General features: G+C 39.2%; 1 protein-coding gene across 4 annotated transcripts in view; it reads right to left on the minus strand.

Moving 5' to 3' along the window:
• CPNE4 (copine 4) overlaps positions 1-18,673 on the minus strand; it is a 429,510-nt gene that overhangs the window by 51,197 nt on the left and 359,640 nt on the right. For all 4 annotated transcript variants that reach the window (XM_030551103.1, XM_030551101.1, XM_030551100.1 and 1 more), the window contains 3 exons: positions 17,833-17,931; positions 7,785-7,871; positions 3,373-3,432 (listed from right to left, as the gene is read on the minus strand). In XM_030551103.1, the coding sequence (XP_030406963.1) occupies positions 3,373-3,432; positions 7,785-7,871; positions 17,833-17,931 (246 nt within the window). The remainder of the gene's footprint in view (positions 1-3,372; positions 3,433-7,784; positions 7,872-17,832; positions 17,932-18,673) is intronic.

Raw genomic sequence — 18,673 nt, forward strand, 5'->3', positions numbered from 1 at the left:
ATTTTCTCTGAAATAAAATTAACTTAAAGATGTTGCATAGATTACAAAAACATGATTGCTGTTCTACTCCTTACACAAACATTTTCTCATGTACCAGAATAAGAAGGAACAGGTGCTATAAACATGCTATAGAAGTTGGCCTTTTCACTGACAACCCCAAAAGAGACTCTTAATGAGGTTGGAGTGACATGCACCAGAGGGAATTGGACAAATCCTTTTTCTTGCAATGACTATTTGCCAAGGCCATGTGGTGCTTTTTAACCAGAAGTGATTGCAGGATGTCAGAATGAGCAGCAGGCTTAGTGAGCAACGCAGGCCTGTGGTCAGTGGTTTTGGGGGTGGGAAGGCAGGAACCTGATTGAAACGCTTTTCTTTACTGGAAATTGTCCTTGTAGTACAGATTCACTTAATGCCTGTGTATTTACAGACTGTGAATACTCTCACTTCCTATTATGATGCTTTTATTAAACTTATGGTTTTGCTGCATGATACAATCTTCTCAGCAGGTATCAGCAAAAGAGACACATGCCCCATACACTGTATTCTGGGTAGAAGAGGAATACTCTCTCTTTCTTCCATCATTAACTACAACTACAGCTCCACCCACAAATGTGCAAAGCATAAGATCAGCTGTTTTTTCTGAACACAGTAAGGTCTTTAAAAGCTTTTAAGCTTTAAAAAATGCACCTCTGGGGATATGAGGGGAATGAGTGATGAGTTCTCTTTTCTTGCGCTACTAATAACCTTCCACAAGCAACAACAATGCCACTCATATGCTGATGCATTCTGTTGCCAAGGTTCAGTTTTGACCGTGCCTCTTGCTGAGAGAAAGATTTCTACGGAAAGCCGAAATGATTTTTGCAACAGTTCCAAAACAGCAGCATGTAGCAGCTCTAGTTTCCTCATGTTCCTGTCTGACAATATAAGGCACTCAGTCTTGCGTGGCAGGACCAAGTCTGCATGCATGTGGGGAAGCTTTCTGATTCTAAATGAAAGAAACAGAAATTACGGCTGGAATTTGTTAGTCTAAACCCCCTGCCAAGGCAGGATTTTTTCCCTACAGCATATTTGCTTGTGTTTGGTCCAGTGCATCTTTAAATGTCCCAGGTGTTGGCACTTCCATCACCCCCACTGTTCAATATGGGTATCCCACAGCAAAAGATTATACATTCTTAGGAAGATTTTCATAATCTATGTAAAAGTGTTTTTAATGCACTGATAATTTCCTGCTTAACCTTCTACCAGGTCAGTCAGCAAATTATCAGCTTGTCCTATTGTCTTGACCTATCTGACCCAGAAGCAGTCCTGTACACTCTTTCAGTTCCAGCTCTTAAAATGGGTGTTACACATCCTTTCTGCCATACTTCCTAAAGTGAAGAGAATGTCTTCTGACTGTAAACCCATTCATTTTGCCAACTTCTACTGACTATTTCTCACACCTGGGAGGGAACTCTGTCAGATCACTGATACAGACTTCTGCAACAAAAGCCTCACAGAAGTAACCAAGTGGAATCTGCGCTATTGATCACAAAATTCCCTAGAAGAACGTTTCTCAACAAGTCATTCTAAAAAACACAACAAAAAAAGTTTACTCTTGATTCTCTAAGATGTTCTTTCTAACCATGAACTATGTAACCCCAATGGATGAACAACATATCCCAAGAGCACACAGCATGATGTTACAAAAGCTCTTATTAATGCTTTAAATTAGCAGGAACACTATATGATAGCTTTTTATTCCCAAACCTATGCTTAGCATCCTAGCTTCCCTCCCCCCATGAAATGCCCTTTCAGATCACAGCTGCATTGTATTATCTGTACACTGCATGAACTCAAAGGAAACGTAATTAATCCTAAAACAAAAAGAGGGTTGGATGAATTACTACGAGTCTGTGAACTTTGCTTCTGTTTTAGCAAAGAAAAGAGCAATATATCACTGTGGTTTATCAGAGCTCATTTCTATGTTGACATTAACATTCCATAATGGTGTACAAGAATTCAGAAAACACAGTCACCTTTCTGATTACAGGATTATGGATTTCATAGATCTATAGTGTTTCAGCAAGCCATCTTTGACAAGTGCGAGTGTAGGAGCCTAAGTAATTAATGCAGAGGCAAACATCTCTGCACATCTTAACTGCAAGCTGCTAGATCATTAAAAAAGGCATGTGTTTCTGCACTGATTACAAATAAATCACTGACATGAATTCCAAAACTAAATGGCATGGCATAGTCTTAGTATCTGTCCCCTTACTTGTGTACAGTTTCTGTGCACTTGAAAGTGCAAATGATAGAACGTACACACGATGAATCCATTTGCATGTGAATGAATTGCACGGTGAAAAAATGACATTTTTGGTGCGAGAAAATTAAATGATTTGTGTACAAAAGTGACAGCGGGTGAAAAAATTTCACATGAACAAATTGGAGCAAGGTTGAGTCCCTTTTAAAAATGGTGATGTAGCAAAAATTATGACAATCATTGTACTGGATACTTAGATAAATAGTACCTGGGGACAAGGATAGTGGGTTGGAAGTGGAAGGCCTGAAAGGTCCAAGAATTAGATGTGGTTGGGTGTAGGTCGGTATGTAATATTTGGCTGAGAAGTGAAAGTAGACTGGTACGGGCCAGGCAGCATGGATGGGCTGGCTGGGGGAGGCCCCCAGCCCTGCCCCCTCTGCCTGAGGCCCCCCACCCCTTTCGCCCAAGGCCCTGCCCCATACAGGTAAGTCTTTTATGATACTTTCACTTCTGGCTGAGGGATTGTTTTTCATTTTGACTTTTTTTTCCCCAGTACCAGAGCAACCTCAGCAGAGCTAGCATTTATGTCCTCATACATTTATGCATATTCTTCCAACCATTTCACTGAAAGCATGGAGTCCCAAGAGCTTTTCAACCAGAAATTTGGCCAAGAGGTCATACTGAATCGGAACTGACTTAAGCCTGGACATGACAAGAATGATCATATGACATTCTCAGTGATGACCCACACATACAGCTATTGACCCAGAGTCTAGACCAGATCTTCAGCTCTCATACAACAGTGTAAGAACAATTCATGTCACTGAAACTATACTGATTTACACCAACTGAGGATCTGATCCTGTATATATTACGGACTTTAGTTGCTGTGGTCTGACTGGTATTGCTGTAACATGCAAAATGAAAATGTTACATGTTTGAAAAATCATACTGTGATCATAGTTTATTTTATAGTCACAAAATATTTTACAAGAAGAGTTTAGCAATTTGTTAATACATTTACAAAATGGCAGGTCAGATCATTTTTTCACCGTGAAAGTGATGAATTTAGTGTTTAAAGAGAGTTCTTTTCATTAAGGTAAAGGAAATTACAGTAGGAAAACACTTACTGTAAACTGTATTTGGCATCCACCCATGATGTAATCTAAGAAAGAATGCATCTTGTGGATCTGGAAATAAGAAAGCAAAGACATTCAGATGAACTGTGTATTGCTAAAAGATCCAGACTTTGAGATAGCTTGTTTAAGGAAAAATAAAACATCGGTGGGAATGGCATGGGAGAAATCAGAGAGAGAGGGAGAGATTTAAAGCTAAGTTAAGAGAGGAACAAAGAAAGAAGAGAAAGCATCACAAACCATTCTGAAACCACCAAAATTATTTACGCACATCAAGGAGAAAACAGAATAGCACTCCTCTGCCTGAAGTCAATGGGTATTTTGCCATTGATTTAAGAGAGAGGAGCAGGCATTTTTTTGAATTCAGAGATATGACTTTGAAAGAATGGGAAGGGAAACATATCACATATATGGCCATTGTGGTGAACTTTGATGTATGGATGCATAATTGCATTGTATGGCATATTTGATTGCTTATTGGTATTATACAACAACAGGAAGGAGGGATTGGGGAATGTTGATTGTGTGCACACTAGTTATTCTACAAGGCTGTGTACGGGGAGACTTTGGGAAACCAGTAAAGTGCCTGAAACCACTACGGCTTATTGTTAAAGACAGCCTAGTCAGCAAGCTGTTACAAGCAAGTCTCAGCTTGACCAAGGCAGGAGAGGAGGAGGATTTAGGGTGCCACCGAAAGGGCAGCTTGACTCCATGTCCTTCCTGATCAGAACTGAGTTAAAATTGCTGGTACGTGCATTTTCAAAGAGTAGGATATGCCCCAGGAATGTCTATTGAGGTCTTAAGGCTGCAAGTTCTTGAAAGACCCTCACCTGGTTAATCAATAATCAGAAGGAACCTCTTGCTTGAAATTGCTTACTTAACAAGGTTTCTTTAGGTGGGACTTGTTTCGGGACTGGCCTGTCCCTCTGGATGCATCTTGTGTTCCCCAGCGGCAGACGGGCTGCCACTGTATCACTCGAAAGCCACACTCAACTTTGGTAATTATCAAGGGTTGGGGGTGTTTTACTAACTTGTTGTGGACATGTGTAAGTGCTTGAGACTAGTAAAGTTTAGCTGTAAGTGAAAGCACTCTTGTGTTGTCCTGTTTGTGCCGGCTATCTATCGGTCGGACAGCCGTGTCTCCCCTGATTTATTTCTTGACACCTCCTTGCACGGAGTAAAGTTACCAAGAGCTTTGAGTTGAAAGAACCCTGGGTAACAGCTGTAGTATTTTTCCTTTTTTGAGGGGCTCCATTTCTATTACTCCTTTATTCCCCGAAATACTTGGTTTTATGCATTCTTCATTGGTTATTTGACAAAGACATTGTTAAATACTGTAGAATGAAATAAGTTCTAAAGTCCCCCCAATCGGCAAACTTACCTTAAAGTTCCCAGAAAAAAAATTATGTTAAGGTGGAGTTAACACTGAGAGCAATTTAGGGTACAACACATTACAGGAATGTGTTAATTATCCCCAAAACAAACATCATAAATCAGGGAATTCATCGGTAAGGGTACATTTAAAAGAAATCCCAATATGTTAAGGTATGGATATTTAGGGCACCCAAACAACCTTAACTCTGCTTAACAGGAACACTGTGTAATAGTCACATGTTTATGGTTACAACATTTTAGTGTCTAATCCCAGATGAGATTCAATTGATTTTTTAATTCCCTTCCCTCGCCCAATAGGGTCACTATGCAGGACACTTAAGGTTAAGAAAATGTTGAAGGAGGGTAGTTTTTCACAGAATTCTCTGAAAAAGAACATTATCTGTCAGCCTCTGCTAAAAGAGAAACTTTCCATTATGAAGATTAATGGCAACAAATGACAATTAATCCTAAAACATTTTCTTCAAAGATAGCCTTGGCACAAGATTTCAGTGACTTGTTAGTGTATGGGAAGTTTTAAGTGTCTGAGTTACTTCATTCTTAAGATCATTTGGACAGGGGCGGGTGGGGGAGCGGAGGAGAGGCGGGGGAGTGGGGCAGGTGTGACAGACATTCATGGATTCCAAGATCAGGGGCCCTTGTGATCATCTGGTCTGACCTCCTTGTATAACACAGGCTAGAGAACTTCTCCAAAATAATTCCTAGAGCAGATTTTTTAGAAAAATATTCAACTCTGATTTTAAAAATTGTCTGTGATGTAGAAGCCAACGCTACCCTTGGTAAATTTTTCCAATGGTTAATTCATCTCACTGTTAAGAACGTATTCCTTCTTTTCAGTCTGAATGTATCTAGCTTCAATTTACAGTCATTGGATAGTGATATACCTTCTTCACTAGACTGAAGAACCTATTATTAAATATTTGCTCCCTGTGTAGGTACTTACAGACTGTAATTAAGTCACTCCTTAACCTACTTTTTGTGAAGCTGAATAAATTGAGCTCCTTGAGTCTATCACTTATTCAGCAAGTTTTCTAATCCTTTAATAATTCTTGTAGCTCTTCTCTGAATCTTCGCCAGTTTTTCAACATCCTTCTTGAATTGTGGACGCCAGTGTCACCAGTGCCAAATACAAAGGTAAAATAACTTCTCTATTCCTACTCAAGATTCCCGTGTAAGTAACCAAGGATTGCATTAGCCCTTTTAGCCACAGCATCACACTGGGAGCCATGGGTGCTGAAACTATTTCTATAGTGTGGGTGCTGAGAGCCACTGAGCCAAACAGTAAACCCTGTGTATGATGGAAACTACTTCAAGGCAGGGGGGCTGCAGCACCCTGAGTTCCAACACCTATGCTGGGAGCTTATGTTCAGCTGATTATCCACCATGACTCTCAAGTCTTTTCAGGGTCACCACTTTGCAGGATAGAGTCCCCAGTCCTCAGTACGGCCTTCATTCTTTGCTCCTAGATGTATATATGTAAAGTACATTATACATATACATGTACTGAAATGCATATTTTTTGCTTGCACTCAGTTTACCAAGCAACCCAGATCGTTCTGTGTTATAGACCTGTCCTCTTCATTATTTACCACTCCCTCAATTTTTGTGTCATCTGCAAACTTTATCAGCAATGATTTCATGTTTTCTTCCAGGTTATTGATAAAAATGTTAAATAGTGAAGGGCCAAGAACAGATTCCTATGGAACCCCACTAGAAACACACCTGCTCAACAAGGACTCCTGATTTAAAATTACATTTTGAGACCTATCAGTTAGACAAATTTTAATCTAGCTAATATGTGCCATATTAATTTTATTTCATTCTAGTTTTTAAATTGAAATGTAATGCAGTACCAAGTTCAACACATTATCGAAGTACATCAACACTATTAACTTTTATCAACCAAATGTTATCTCATCAAAAAAAGGTATCAATTTAGTTTGACAGGATCAATTTTTCATAATACCATGTTGATTGTCATTAATAATATTGCCCTCCTTTAATTCTTTATTGATCGAGTCATGTATCAGCTACATATTTGCATGGGATCAGTGTCAAACGGACAGACCTATAATTACCTTGCTTATCCTATTTCCCCTTTTAAAATACTGGCACAACATGAGGTTTCCTGTAGTCTTCTGGAACTTCCCGTGTTCCAAGATGTATTGAAAAATCACATTTACAGGGCAGTGAGCTTCTCAGCTAGCTCTCTTAAAACTCTTCAACAGAAACTATCTGAACTTGCTGATTTGAAAATGTCTAACTTTAGCAGTATCTGTTTAACATCCTCTTTACATTCTATGGATTGAAAAGAGTGATCTCATCACATGATAGGGCTACACCAAATACGTAACAGAAATATTTATTGAACCCTTCTGCTTCTTCTGCATTATTACCGATAGTTCTACCATTTCCATCTAGTAATGGAAATGACCACAGGGTGCAGCATTTCTGAAAGGAACCACTTTAAAATTAATTTTAACTCAATGTAATTAACCTATTTACTGTAAGCTCTCAGAAAAGTCACTCTAAACTCTAAAAGAAAGAGATGTAATTTTGGGGAGAGTACGATGTAACGAAGTGGTTGAACCTCTTTTTTCAGTGCAATATTTTTTTATGGGGTAATGACCAGCTTCTCCATAGTAATGCTCTCCTTTGAACAGTGAATCTATAAATATGGCATTAGAAAATTGGTGATTTCCATATCAGTTGCACTCAGTTTACAGGTAAAATATGTTTTTACAGCTTTCAGCCCCTCAAACTCAACCTAGGTTCTGACTCAAGCTTCCTTCTTCAGCTTCTGATGACAGTTTTGTTGTATTTTTTATACGATATGCCTAAGAAAGGACAGACTGCCAGAACCCAAATAGCTTCCCTTTGCCCTTCCCAGGTTACAATTTTTAGCTCCACACTTTAGATTTTCTTTGTTGGCTCCATTTCCAAAAAATCTTTATAGATACAGTATTAATAACTGGGAGGAGGAATAGATAAAGTATTCTTTCAAATGCCGGTACCTTGCACTGGTTAAGAATGACAATGCCTGAATTCTTGTAACTCTTCTTCTTTGCTCTGTACTTGGGGTTTATGCACTCCCACTGTACCTGTAAAACACCAATCACTGCATGAAAGAAAATTCATGTAAACAAACTGAATTAATTAAGGTTGCATGGTATGTTCTCTATAGTTGATTAAGCCCCATCAAATGGTCCAAAGACAAAGACGGCTAAACTTTAACTGTACAAGGAGTGATCTTAACCTAGTCCCAGGCCATGAGCAAACACCTACTTTCTGGTATGCAAATATATGCATAGTACTCAAACAGACATCTAACTACCCAGATCTGTGTACACACATGCAGGTTTTACATGTGAAGGTTTTTAAAAAGAGATCATTTCAGAAAAAGTGGCTCCACATATAAATAAAAATGATTGGGGGAAATTGTCTGATACTCGACATTAAATACATTACTCCCTACGTATTAATACAGGGGCAGGCAACCTGCGGCACGCAGGCTGATTTTCAGTGTCACTCACACTGCCCAGGTCCTGGCCACCGGTCCGGGGGCTCTGCATTTTAATTTAATTTTAAATGAAGCTTCTTGAACATTTAAAAAACTTTATTTACTTTACATACAACAATAGATGGTTATACATTATAGACTTATAGAAAGATACCTTCTGAAAACATTCAAATGTATTACTGGCACGTGAAACCTTAAATTAGAGTGAATAAATGAAGACTCGGCACACAACTTCTGAAAGGCTGCCGACCCCTGTATTAATATAACCTTGAGGGTTTGCATTAAATGACTAAGAACACAGCAATTCAGACCTGAGATTGAAGTACTTTCCTCAACCCCTTTTGTTGTAAATAGATCCTTGAAAGTGCAATATTAAATGCTATAGATAGCATGAGAAAATAAGAAGTTAAAAATAAGAAGTTAATCTAAGTACGTAAAAGAAGGAGATTAAATAACCACTGCCACATAGTGCTAGCTGGAATGTTTTCAACTAAATTGTTTTTGTTGAAATATGTTGTTTTGTTGAAGCTGAAATGTTTTGCAGCAGAAACATCAATTTCAACTTAAAAGTTACTTGGTTTTGCTAGTTTAAGACAGACCAAACGTTCAAACTTTGAACTCTTAGTACCTTCAAAATTATGCGTACATGCCTCTGCACAAGCATAACACACATTTGCATGTGCAAATACCTGTCTGCATATGTCCCATTTTGCATGAGCTATTACATATGCACACTTAGGGTCTGAGCTTTGAAAAAATATTGTCTTTAATGTTATTTGAGGAGCGTTTTTTTTAAAATGGGGGGAAACACTCCAGGAAATGAGTGTGTACTGACATGGCGCCAGGCAAGATGAAAAATCCATCCACAAAAGGGGCCATTTTTTAAATTGAATGAGGTTGGCTTGAAGTTACTGTATTTTGTGCATTTGTGGAAGAAATAATTAATTAGGTCCTGACTCTGCATACTCTGCACATCCATTCTTAAGGATGTGATGCATTTTAAGCATGTAGATAGTCCCCTTGACTTCAACAGTCTTTAGGCAAAGCCCTAAAAGCAATTGTGACAGCCACCATCTTAGCCAACACAGTGAAGATTGAACTCAGGACTTCCAGAACTAAAAGCATAAGTGGCTTTATTTTGAGCTAAAGATCCAAGCTGCTGCACTGAGGGACTGTAACAACTCATATTCTCTGTGGATCAGCACAGCGGAGGCCTTGTAACACACACTCACCGGTGAATTACACAATTACTTGGAATATTCAGCATTTCAAAATCAGGATTTCTCTCAGAATATCTAATGGGGAAGGGAAGGATATTGCTTTAGAGCAATGTGAGACCTTCTCTTCACCAAGGGCTAACTGTGCTCCCTGTACTGCACTCCTAATCTTGTGGCTCCTGGAAACAGGTGACCTAGCTGATAACAGAAAGAGAAAAAGTTTAACAAGAAAAATATTTCCAAGCTGTATGAAATACAGCTGCCTGCAGCCTAGTTTGCCCTACAGCTCAATTTATTTGTCTTGTGAAATGAATTTTCCAACTGAGGTAACAGGCAGACACAGGACCACATGTTCCTGGGAAATTCTCCAGCAACTGCTTTTCTGTTCTCAGGAGGATAGTTCAGGCTCCCAAAAAAATCTAACAGAATTCTCCATGACAGGAGATGGCAGCAAAGTAGAGGGAAGAAATGTAATTGCAATGCAAAAAAATTGATCACTCGTCTCTGAGTATATTTTACATTAAACTATCTTCACTGGTAGCAGCTATCCTATAAACTTATTGGATGCATTTATAAAAAGAAATTGCTTAGTTTACCAATTGCAATGGAGGCAGCGGTGTCTAGTGGAGAGGGCAAAATGTAGGAGCTAGGAGTTCTAATCCCAACTCTGATATTGAATTTCACCAAACAGATCATCACAAACCTCACCACCTTCCACTCCAAGTGCAAGATGTACTTCTTTGACTTTGCCTTCTCCAGGATAAGCTCATAGCAGTATATGCATTTTGAAAAATTAACAGTACAGTGTACATACAATTCTCCCTTGGGAAGAGGATGAACCACACATAATAGACATTAGTCACTTAAGGCATTTCAGTGCTTAATGCACTTCAGGAAGGTGTTCAGCTTCTATGACGGTTTGGGTGGTAGAAGAACATACAGAATAGAATAGTAGTGTGCCCTTGGGTAAGTCACTTAACTTTTCTGTGCAGCAGTAAAATGTGGATAATAATGCTTACCCAGCTTTGTAAAGCACTTTGAGATCTATGGATGATATTCTAGATAATTCTGAAGTATTATTAAAATATGAAATGTACAGGCAATGAAAACCTAACTGATCAATTGATCTCACAAGCCAAATAAATAATCATCTTAGGAAATTCCTGTCAAGTGAACAAACAAAAGGGAAGAATACATTTTCATCAGGTAAATACACTAAATGACGTTTTGGTGAACTGAAAAGCTTTTGTAAAATAAAAAATGTTTAAGCTCCCAGATCGTGGGTCGACTTAAAAATGACAATTTTAAAATAAAACTCACTTTCTCCTTTACCTACCTGCCAAGATCTGACCCCAGAGCTCCACATTTACACATCAGGAGCTGATTATATGACAAGCACCATTTTCTAAAATTCTTATTTAATCCTTGCCGTGTCATCAGCTCTTCTTGGGGGAACAGAATTCTCAGCACAGGTTTTGACAGGTAAGAAATGATGCAAATTGTTTTGAATATTTTGCTTTCACTGCTAAGACAAGTTTGTTTTTTTAATGTACTCCTACATTCTGCTATTGATATGGTATCCTTCACGTTTATTAATGATTCATTTTCATCATTTAAATTAACCTTTCAGCTGAGAGGTAACTAATACGAGAGTCTATACTCTGACATTATTGTTAACCATTGTAAAACTTAGATTCATCATTCTAATAGTGTGCCAGTTAACATTTCTGCCATATGCCTGACAGCTCTGTGAACTCTTTTCTTGTCATGAAACAGGAGGCAATATGACTTCACTGCTTCCTGCTAGTTTATTACAAGAGCTGTGCAAAAGATTTTATAATGAAAACCCAAATGTAGCCTGGTTTGAGGTTTCTTTAGAAACCTCAGCAGCAATCCAGGTTGAGGGAAACAACTAAGTGAACCTGAGCTGTTTTAAGAAAACTTGAACCAGATTGTGTTTTTGGATTTCCCCCGCTTTTTTGCCCCCTGCCCTCCATGAAATTTGGCAAAATAATGCTGACACCTGTAAGGTAGTCATATTTCTAAACTTCCATTCTCTGAAGTGTGAGACCCAGCTCACCACAACAAGGGACACTACTCCCTGAAATAAAGGGCATTGTTTGCTTTCTCAAATGTTCCTTCTCTTACCCTACCAACCCCTCAGAAGTGGGGTGAAAAATTATGGGTCTCACTGAGACACTTCTTCCCATACACATGTAAAGGAGAGAGACAGTGTCTACATTTGGCCCATGTGTCAAGAAAACTTCCTAAATGTACACATTTAAAGAATAGAATTTTTGAGCAGCATACTTCCAGAAATGGCATTGGCCAATATATCAAATCAATAAAGGTACCAGACTGAAGGGGTTCCATGTAGCCTGAGGCAAGAGAAACTGTGACACAGAGCTTTTGTTTTCACTTAGGGCCTGTGCTCACATCAGATATACCCCAGGAAAACGCATGTGAGGAATATGAAGTATGAAGCCAGAGTAGGTGACACTCATCCAAAATGGACCATCATCAATGTGTATTTTCTCCAAATAATTCCCTTTTTATTTCTTTATTTTTAATTTCCTCTTTCTTTTAGTGAATTGCTGCCGAGACAAAAAATAACCCTTTATTATGTCAATGTCCTATTTAATATGTCATCCTGTTGACTCCAGGTGAGCAATTTGCTTTCAGGGCAGATTCATTCCTGCTGGTTCCCAAGGTTCAAATTGCACCTTTCTGTGCCAGTAAGGGTCATTACATTCCCCGCCTCCCCTCAGGAGGACAGGTGGTGTTTGCACACTGCTATCTGCTGGGGGTGCCCACCATGGGTAGGCTGGCTGCTTTTAATCTCTGCCAGGGCTCCACAGGAGACTCGCAGCTGCAGACTGCAGTAAATATCAGTGCATCCTCTGTTTTCTTGACCAAGACGCTAAAGCGTAGCCAGCACTTCTGGGGCTGTGCTGGCTGCCTGAAGATTACTGATGCACTGTGCTTTTGCAGCCCCCTTTTTCTGCCACCAAGGGCCTGGCTTCTGACAGTGCAGACCATTGAGTGGATTTGACCTTCTGATGTTAAAAAGAGAAGTGGAGCTGTCTACTAAAACTGGGCAAATTGAGACTTGCCTTGGTACATTACTAAAGTCACTAACTGCTTTACTGTCTTACACATGCCCACTTATGCCAGTGCAGTAGAACCCTGACCATCTGAAGGGCTTGGGACAACATTCAGGAGTTTGGATAGAGGGGGGACGTTTGAGCGGGCTTTGAGGCCCCCTCCTACACCACTTTAGAACCTCATATATTGGAATTCCCAGAGAGAGAGGGCAGGGTTTTGTCTGACAGAACATTCTAATGAATGAGGCACATACAATGGAAATTCTATGGGGGAGTTAAATAATCTTGTGGAAATGCCAGAGGAGATAGTAGATGTAGGAAGGTTTCTCCCTTCCCTAATTTTTTCTTTGTAAATACAGAGACAGATTTTTCTATTACATAATTTCTCCCACTGCATTAGGGTCCAGGTGGTTTATGTTTCTATGGCTTTTTTCCAATCCATCTGGTGCTATTGCCTCTATTTTCAAAATTGTGTGATTTTTATTTTATTTTTAATTAGAGGAGGATTTCCTCCAGTTCAACTGTGAACAGTTCTGCCAATTAATCTTTATTATTCTTTTCCATTCTGCTTTTTAAGTGGCTCGGTTACTTAATGCATTAATAAACGTTATAAAACAACGGCACAATATAGGCCCCAATTCAGGAAAGCATCTTTATTCAGAACAGCACTTAAGCACATGCTAAACTTTAAGCATGTACTTAACATCTCACTGAAATCAATGCTGTCCTGGATAAGGGTAGAGTTAAGTATGTGTTTAAGTGCCTGTCCTGAATTGGGGCCATTGAGATGAAAGCTATGGTTAAATTGTGAAGGGACAGTTTTGGAATGATAAGACTCAAGGAAAGGTGAAATAGAGGGACAGGATATGTTTTGCAGATGTTTGTTAGAGGTTCAGTTTTTTAAAACAACCCTGATATGCGTTCTCCTAAATAATGTTTAGCATCTGCTGTAAAAACAGGAGTCTTTCTCTTTAAAGTAGAGGTATTGTTTTGAGATGTGCGATGTCTGCCTGTCATATAAGGGGAATGAGATTTGGGAAATGATTTTAATAACTTCATAAGCCTGTGACAGTACAACTCTCCCCGTACCATGCTGGGGATTAAAATGAACTTCGTAAAATTGCTCTTTGTTGTTTCTCCCCTCATAGCACAGAATACTACATTAATCCGTCTGGGTCAGCCTGGATGTTATGGATCCCATGTCTCTGATGCCTTCCCATAAGCTTTATGGTTCAGACTGTCTCTGATAATTCTTGTATGTGTCATTTCTGGTGACAGAGCATCTCTCTTTTGAAGAAATTTCCATCAGGGATGCACACATTTGGCCATTATTATGTGCTCCTTCTCCTGCTCATAGACATTTACTTAAAGCTGCTGTTTTTTCACCAGGCTGGCCTTGCTAATATTATTCAGCTTGGTACCTGCCCCCTCTTTGTGAAAGCTCTCATTCCACTCAAACTCACTTTATGATTAATTTTCGACATGCACCAATGCAATCTAGTAATTGCTCTAAAACGTATGAGACCAATTCAACCCTGGTGTAAGTGGATCTAGCTCCACTGACTCAATTTGGCCCTGTAAGGACGTTTGGATCAGGCTCCATATTAAGGCTCCATTTAAATGATTTATAAAGGGTTAGTAAATGGCTGATAGATGTTAGAAGTATACTGCAAACATGAGTCACGTGTTATAGCACAGATGCTATAAACACATCTGCAGATGTTATAAGCAACCTACTCTCTTGTTAGACTCTGTACCAACTGGTTAGCCATTTATTAACCTTATTTATAAATAGAACCTTAATATAAAGTGTGAAACAAGTTTGTTTCGCACTTTCAGCTTGATTCCGAAATTTCTATTAGAGCAGTCACTAAAACACGGCCAGCAGTCTAGGGGTCCAACATTATTAATTCCCACACAGATAATTTATCAACACTAATGGCTCTAGGATTAAATAATAATAGGAAATGACAACTTCTCAAACTAGATATGCCAAATCATTCATCATTTTCAATAACTGCCATCAACCTCAATTTGTGAGGCTCCCACCGACATAAAGAAGTAGAATTATTAATGAGGTAATAATTAAATTTTCTCTTAGGAACTGTAATTAATAAGAAACTGGTTAGTTACATCATGATGATTTCCAATCAGAGCTGTTGGCAGCAAAGGCAGGGCAAGTAATGGGGAAAGGTGCAAGGAAAGAGAGAAAAATGACACTCAACCAATAAAAGGTCTTTGGCCATCAGGTGAGTGTTCTCTCTCTTCCCAGGCTGTGAGATTGGTTTGCAGTTGCATTCCAGCAGCTGATAGAACTTATATGATTAGACTTGCATGACTATAAATAAAAGAAAGAAATTTGCCTGGAAATAGAATTAGAAGGAGAGACGAGTTGTATTGGGTACGTAATTACAGTAACAGTGGCACCTCCCCTTTTTGCTGCTTTCATTTTCAGAACATCTTGTCCAGATAATAATAGGATATGCAGTGGCACTGCAGGATTGGTCAGTTAGTTCAAATATCCTTCCCAGAAGCAGACTGGCAACTTTCTGGATCTGAGTGTTGCTAATAAGTCAGTCTTGTGATGGGAAGGTCAGCTGCCCTGGGAGGGATAAGAAGCTTGCTCAGAAATTCCAATTAACTTTAACCCATCTCCAGTTTCTGCTGAAACCATTAGTGATTTTTTAATTTAGTGTAATGCCTGCTGAGGAACATGGCTGGGAAATAACTCAATGTTTTAATGTACCCATGGTTAGGCATCTTAACAGCGTACAATAAGAACACAACAAAACATTTAAAATGGAAATTTAAGAACCAATTACTCCCACATGGAAAATATCCAATGGATTTCATGAGGGTCAGAATTTTACCTTAAATGAAAATAAAAAACTGGAATTTCAAGGGCGTTTTCTACATATTTATAAATACTCTAATATTAAAGGAAACAACATTGCCTTCAAGATTATAGACTGTGCTTTACACACTGATGCACTGAGTTCCACTGATCCTAGACCATCCTTGATTCTACCCTGTTCCTGCTCCAAACACAGGTTTCACATTTCATTGTATCTGCTCTTAGTAAAATCTCTAATGACTCAATCCTGGCCAAATCTCAGGGCTGTCCCTTTTCATCTTCCCTAATCTCTCAAATTGTTTTGTACACCACTGACCACTCTCTGATTCTTAAAATTCTGTCCTCCATCAGTTTCTGCAGCTCTGTCCTCTCATGAGTCTCCTCCTACTTCTCCAGTGGCTACTTCAGTGTCTTGTTGGGTGGATCTTCCAATTGCTTCTTCATTGGATGTTCCCCAAGGTTGTGCCCTTGGTCTCCTGCTTTTGTCTCGCTAGACCCCATTTGTAGATGCTCTTATCCACAAGCATCAATTAATACCTTCAACAACAACCCACTAAGCTAGCTATCTACTGCTTCCCACCATGCAACCCGCATCTCAGCTTGTCTGGCATTTCCTCAGAGAAATCAAGATGGTAACATAAGCTCAAAAGAGTCAAAATTGAACACAAAACCCAAGTCAACTTTCCGCTCTCCTTCATACCTCTATTACTGTGGATTACATTGCCATCATCACAGTCTTTTAGGTCCATTTTCTTTGGCCCACAAATCCAGACTGTATCTTAGTCTTGCAGCTTCTACCAATATAATATGTCAAAGATTCTTTCTTCTCTTGTCTGTCTAGACTGCCAAAGCTATTGGCCTAGGTTCTCATAGTCTTGTTCTTCAACTACAGTAATCCCTTCCTGTCTGGCCCCGATGCCAGCTACATTGCTTCCCTCAAGTCCATTCCCTCAAGTCCACTGTTGCTAGGATCATTTTCCAGGCTCATAATTACAAACAAATTTCCCCTCTATTTGTATCCCACCACTAGCTCTTCTTCTTCTACAGCATTAAATACAAGCTAATCTTGTCCTTCCCCATTTAATCTCACCCTACGCATAAGATCTACTAACTAAATCAAGCCCCACCATTGCTCTGCCAGTGATGTCACACTTCATCACTGCTTTGTCTTCTTCTCCCTCTGGCACCAGCCCTGGATCTCAGTGGATTTACAAATATCGATTAATTAAGCCACTCAACTTCCCAGTAAATTAATGTCATTATCCCCATTATGCAACTACATAAATTAAACTACAGAAAGACTATTTATATTCTGGTTTGCAAAAGTGCTGAGCACTTGCATTTCTACTGACTTCCATGGGAGCTGCAGGCACCCAGCATCTATGAAAAGAAGATCCCTATCAGAAGATTTGCTCAAAGTTATAGATTCAAGCACAGAGCAGAGAAAGGAATGAAAGAATCCTGGCTCCCATTTCTGTGGGTTAACCACTTCTCAACAAAGCAACAATGCAGGGATTTTACAGATAGCACATAATATATATTTTTATACTAGTGAATTATCAAGAGATTTCATGGCAAATCTTATGAGCTCTCATGACACTTCCTATGAAAATGGTTAGCTTACACAGATTACCTATTAGTAGAGATGAACTGGTTCAGACAAAATCAGAACTTTTTTATCCATCCATTCAGCAAACCTTCTGTTTTGTGTTCACTCTTGAGTTTCTCTACACTTGGGTTTGGTCAAGACCAAAAGCAGGAGGATGGAGAAGCTACTCTTACTGCACTTCCCCCTCCAAATATAACCAAGAAACTCTTGAAATCTTGTGAGAAGTAAGATCAATATTTTCATAAACTTCCAGATCAATTTCAGAACATAAGAACAGCCACACTGGGTCAGACCAAAGGTCCATCTAGCCTAGTATCCTATCTTCTGATGGTGGCCAATGCCAGGTGCCCCAGAGGGAATGAACAGAAGAGATGATCATCAAGTGATCCATTCCCTGTCACTCATTCCCAGCGTCTGGCAAACAGAGACTAGGACACCATCCCTGCCCATCCTGGCTAATTAACCATTGATGGACCTATTCTCCTTGAATGGACCCATCCTCCATGAAACCAAACAGGTTTGGGTAAACTACCAAAATGCACCTCCAGTCTTTCAAGGGGCACCCAGCACTGTACTCCAGGTCAAATTTTGGACTCAACAATGAACTGTAATGAAACTCTCCTGATACATCTAATAAATAGGTGGGCTTAAATTCTATACTAACCTACACTCCATTTAAGTCAATGGAACTGCATAAGGGGCAAGTCAACTTGAAATCTGGTCAGGAAATTCAGATGTTATACAGGGTTTGCACCTACCTGTCTCCCTTCCATTGCTCCTCGCATTTCCTTGAATGTCGAACTAAATTCTCCGATGAAGTCATGTTTGCCATTGGAGTCCCAGTCCCAAACTATGCACTGGTGAGGGAGAGGCAAGAAGAGAGGAAAACATTGTTTTCTTTAGGTAACAATTTTGTAACTGAGGAGCAATTACAGTATTTATTTGATGAAATGTTACTATGGAAACAAAATTAAGCAGTAAAAACACATTCTTGTCAAGATCGGAATGAAACATAGCTTACCAGAAGGGTGGAGTGTTTATTGTATTAATGGCTGAAGAAAATGAAATTGCATGTTTAATGAAAGAATTGATTGAACAGATCTTATATCCAAGTATACAAAAGCATGTTAGGTATAATTGGATATTAGTGTTCACACAATGTTCTGAATTATAATAATACTGAATACTTTGCTCTGCAAAGTGCTTTACAAAGACTAACTCATCTTTATAACACCCTTGAGCGGTAGGTAAACATTATTATTCCCATTTTACATTTAATGAAAGAGAAACAAAAGTTACACTGAACAGTTTCTACAGTGGCCTTTGTGCCTGTGTGCTTCTTTCTTAGGCTACGTCTACGCTACAGGATAAACTCGAATTAGCTTAAACCAATTTTATAAAACAGATATTATAAAGTCGATTGTGCGCGTCCACACTAGGCACATTAATTCGGTGGTGTGCGTCCATGGTCCAAGGCTAGCGTTGATTTCTGGAGCGATGCACTGTGGGTAACTACTGTAAAATAATGAGGCCAATAACTTCGATTTGCGTCCACACTAACCCTAATCCGATATAGTAATATCGATTTTAGCATTACTC

Source organism: Gopherus evgoodei, chromosome 2 (assembly GCF_007399415.2).
Source record: "Gopherus evgoodei ecotype Sinaloan lineage chromosome 2, rGopEvg1_v1.p, whole genome shotgun sequence".
Classification (NCBI taxonomy): Eukaryota; Metazoa; Chordata; order Testudines; family Testudinidae; genus Gopherus; species Gopherus evgoodei.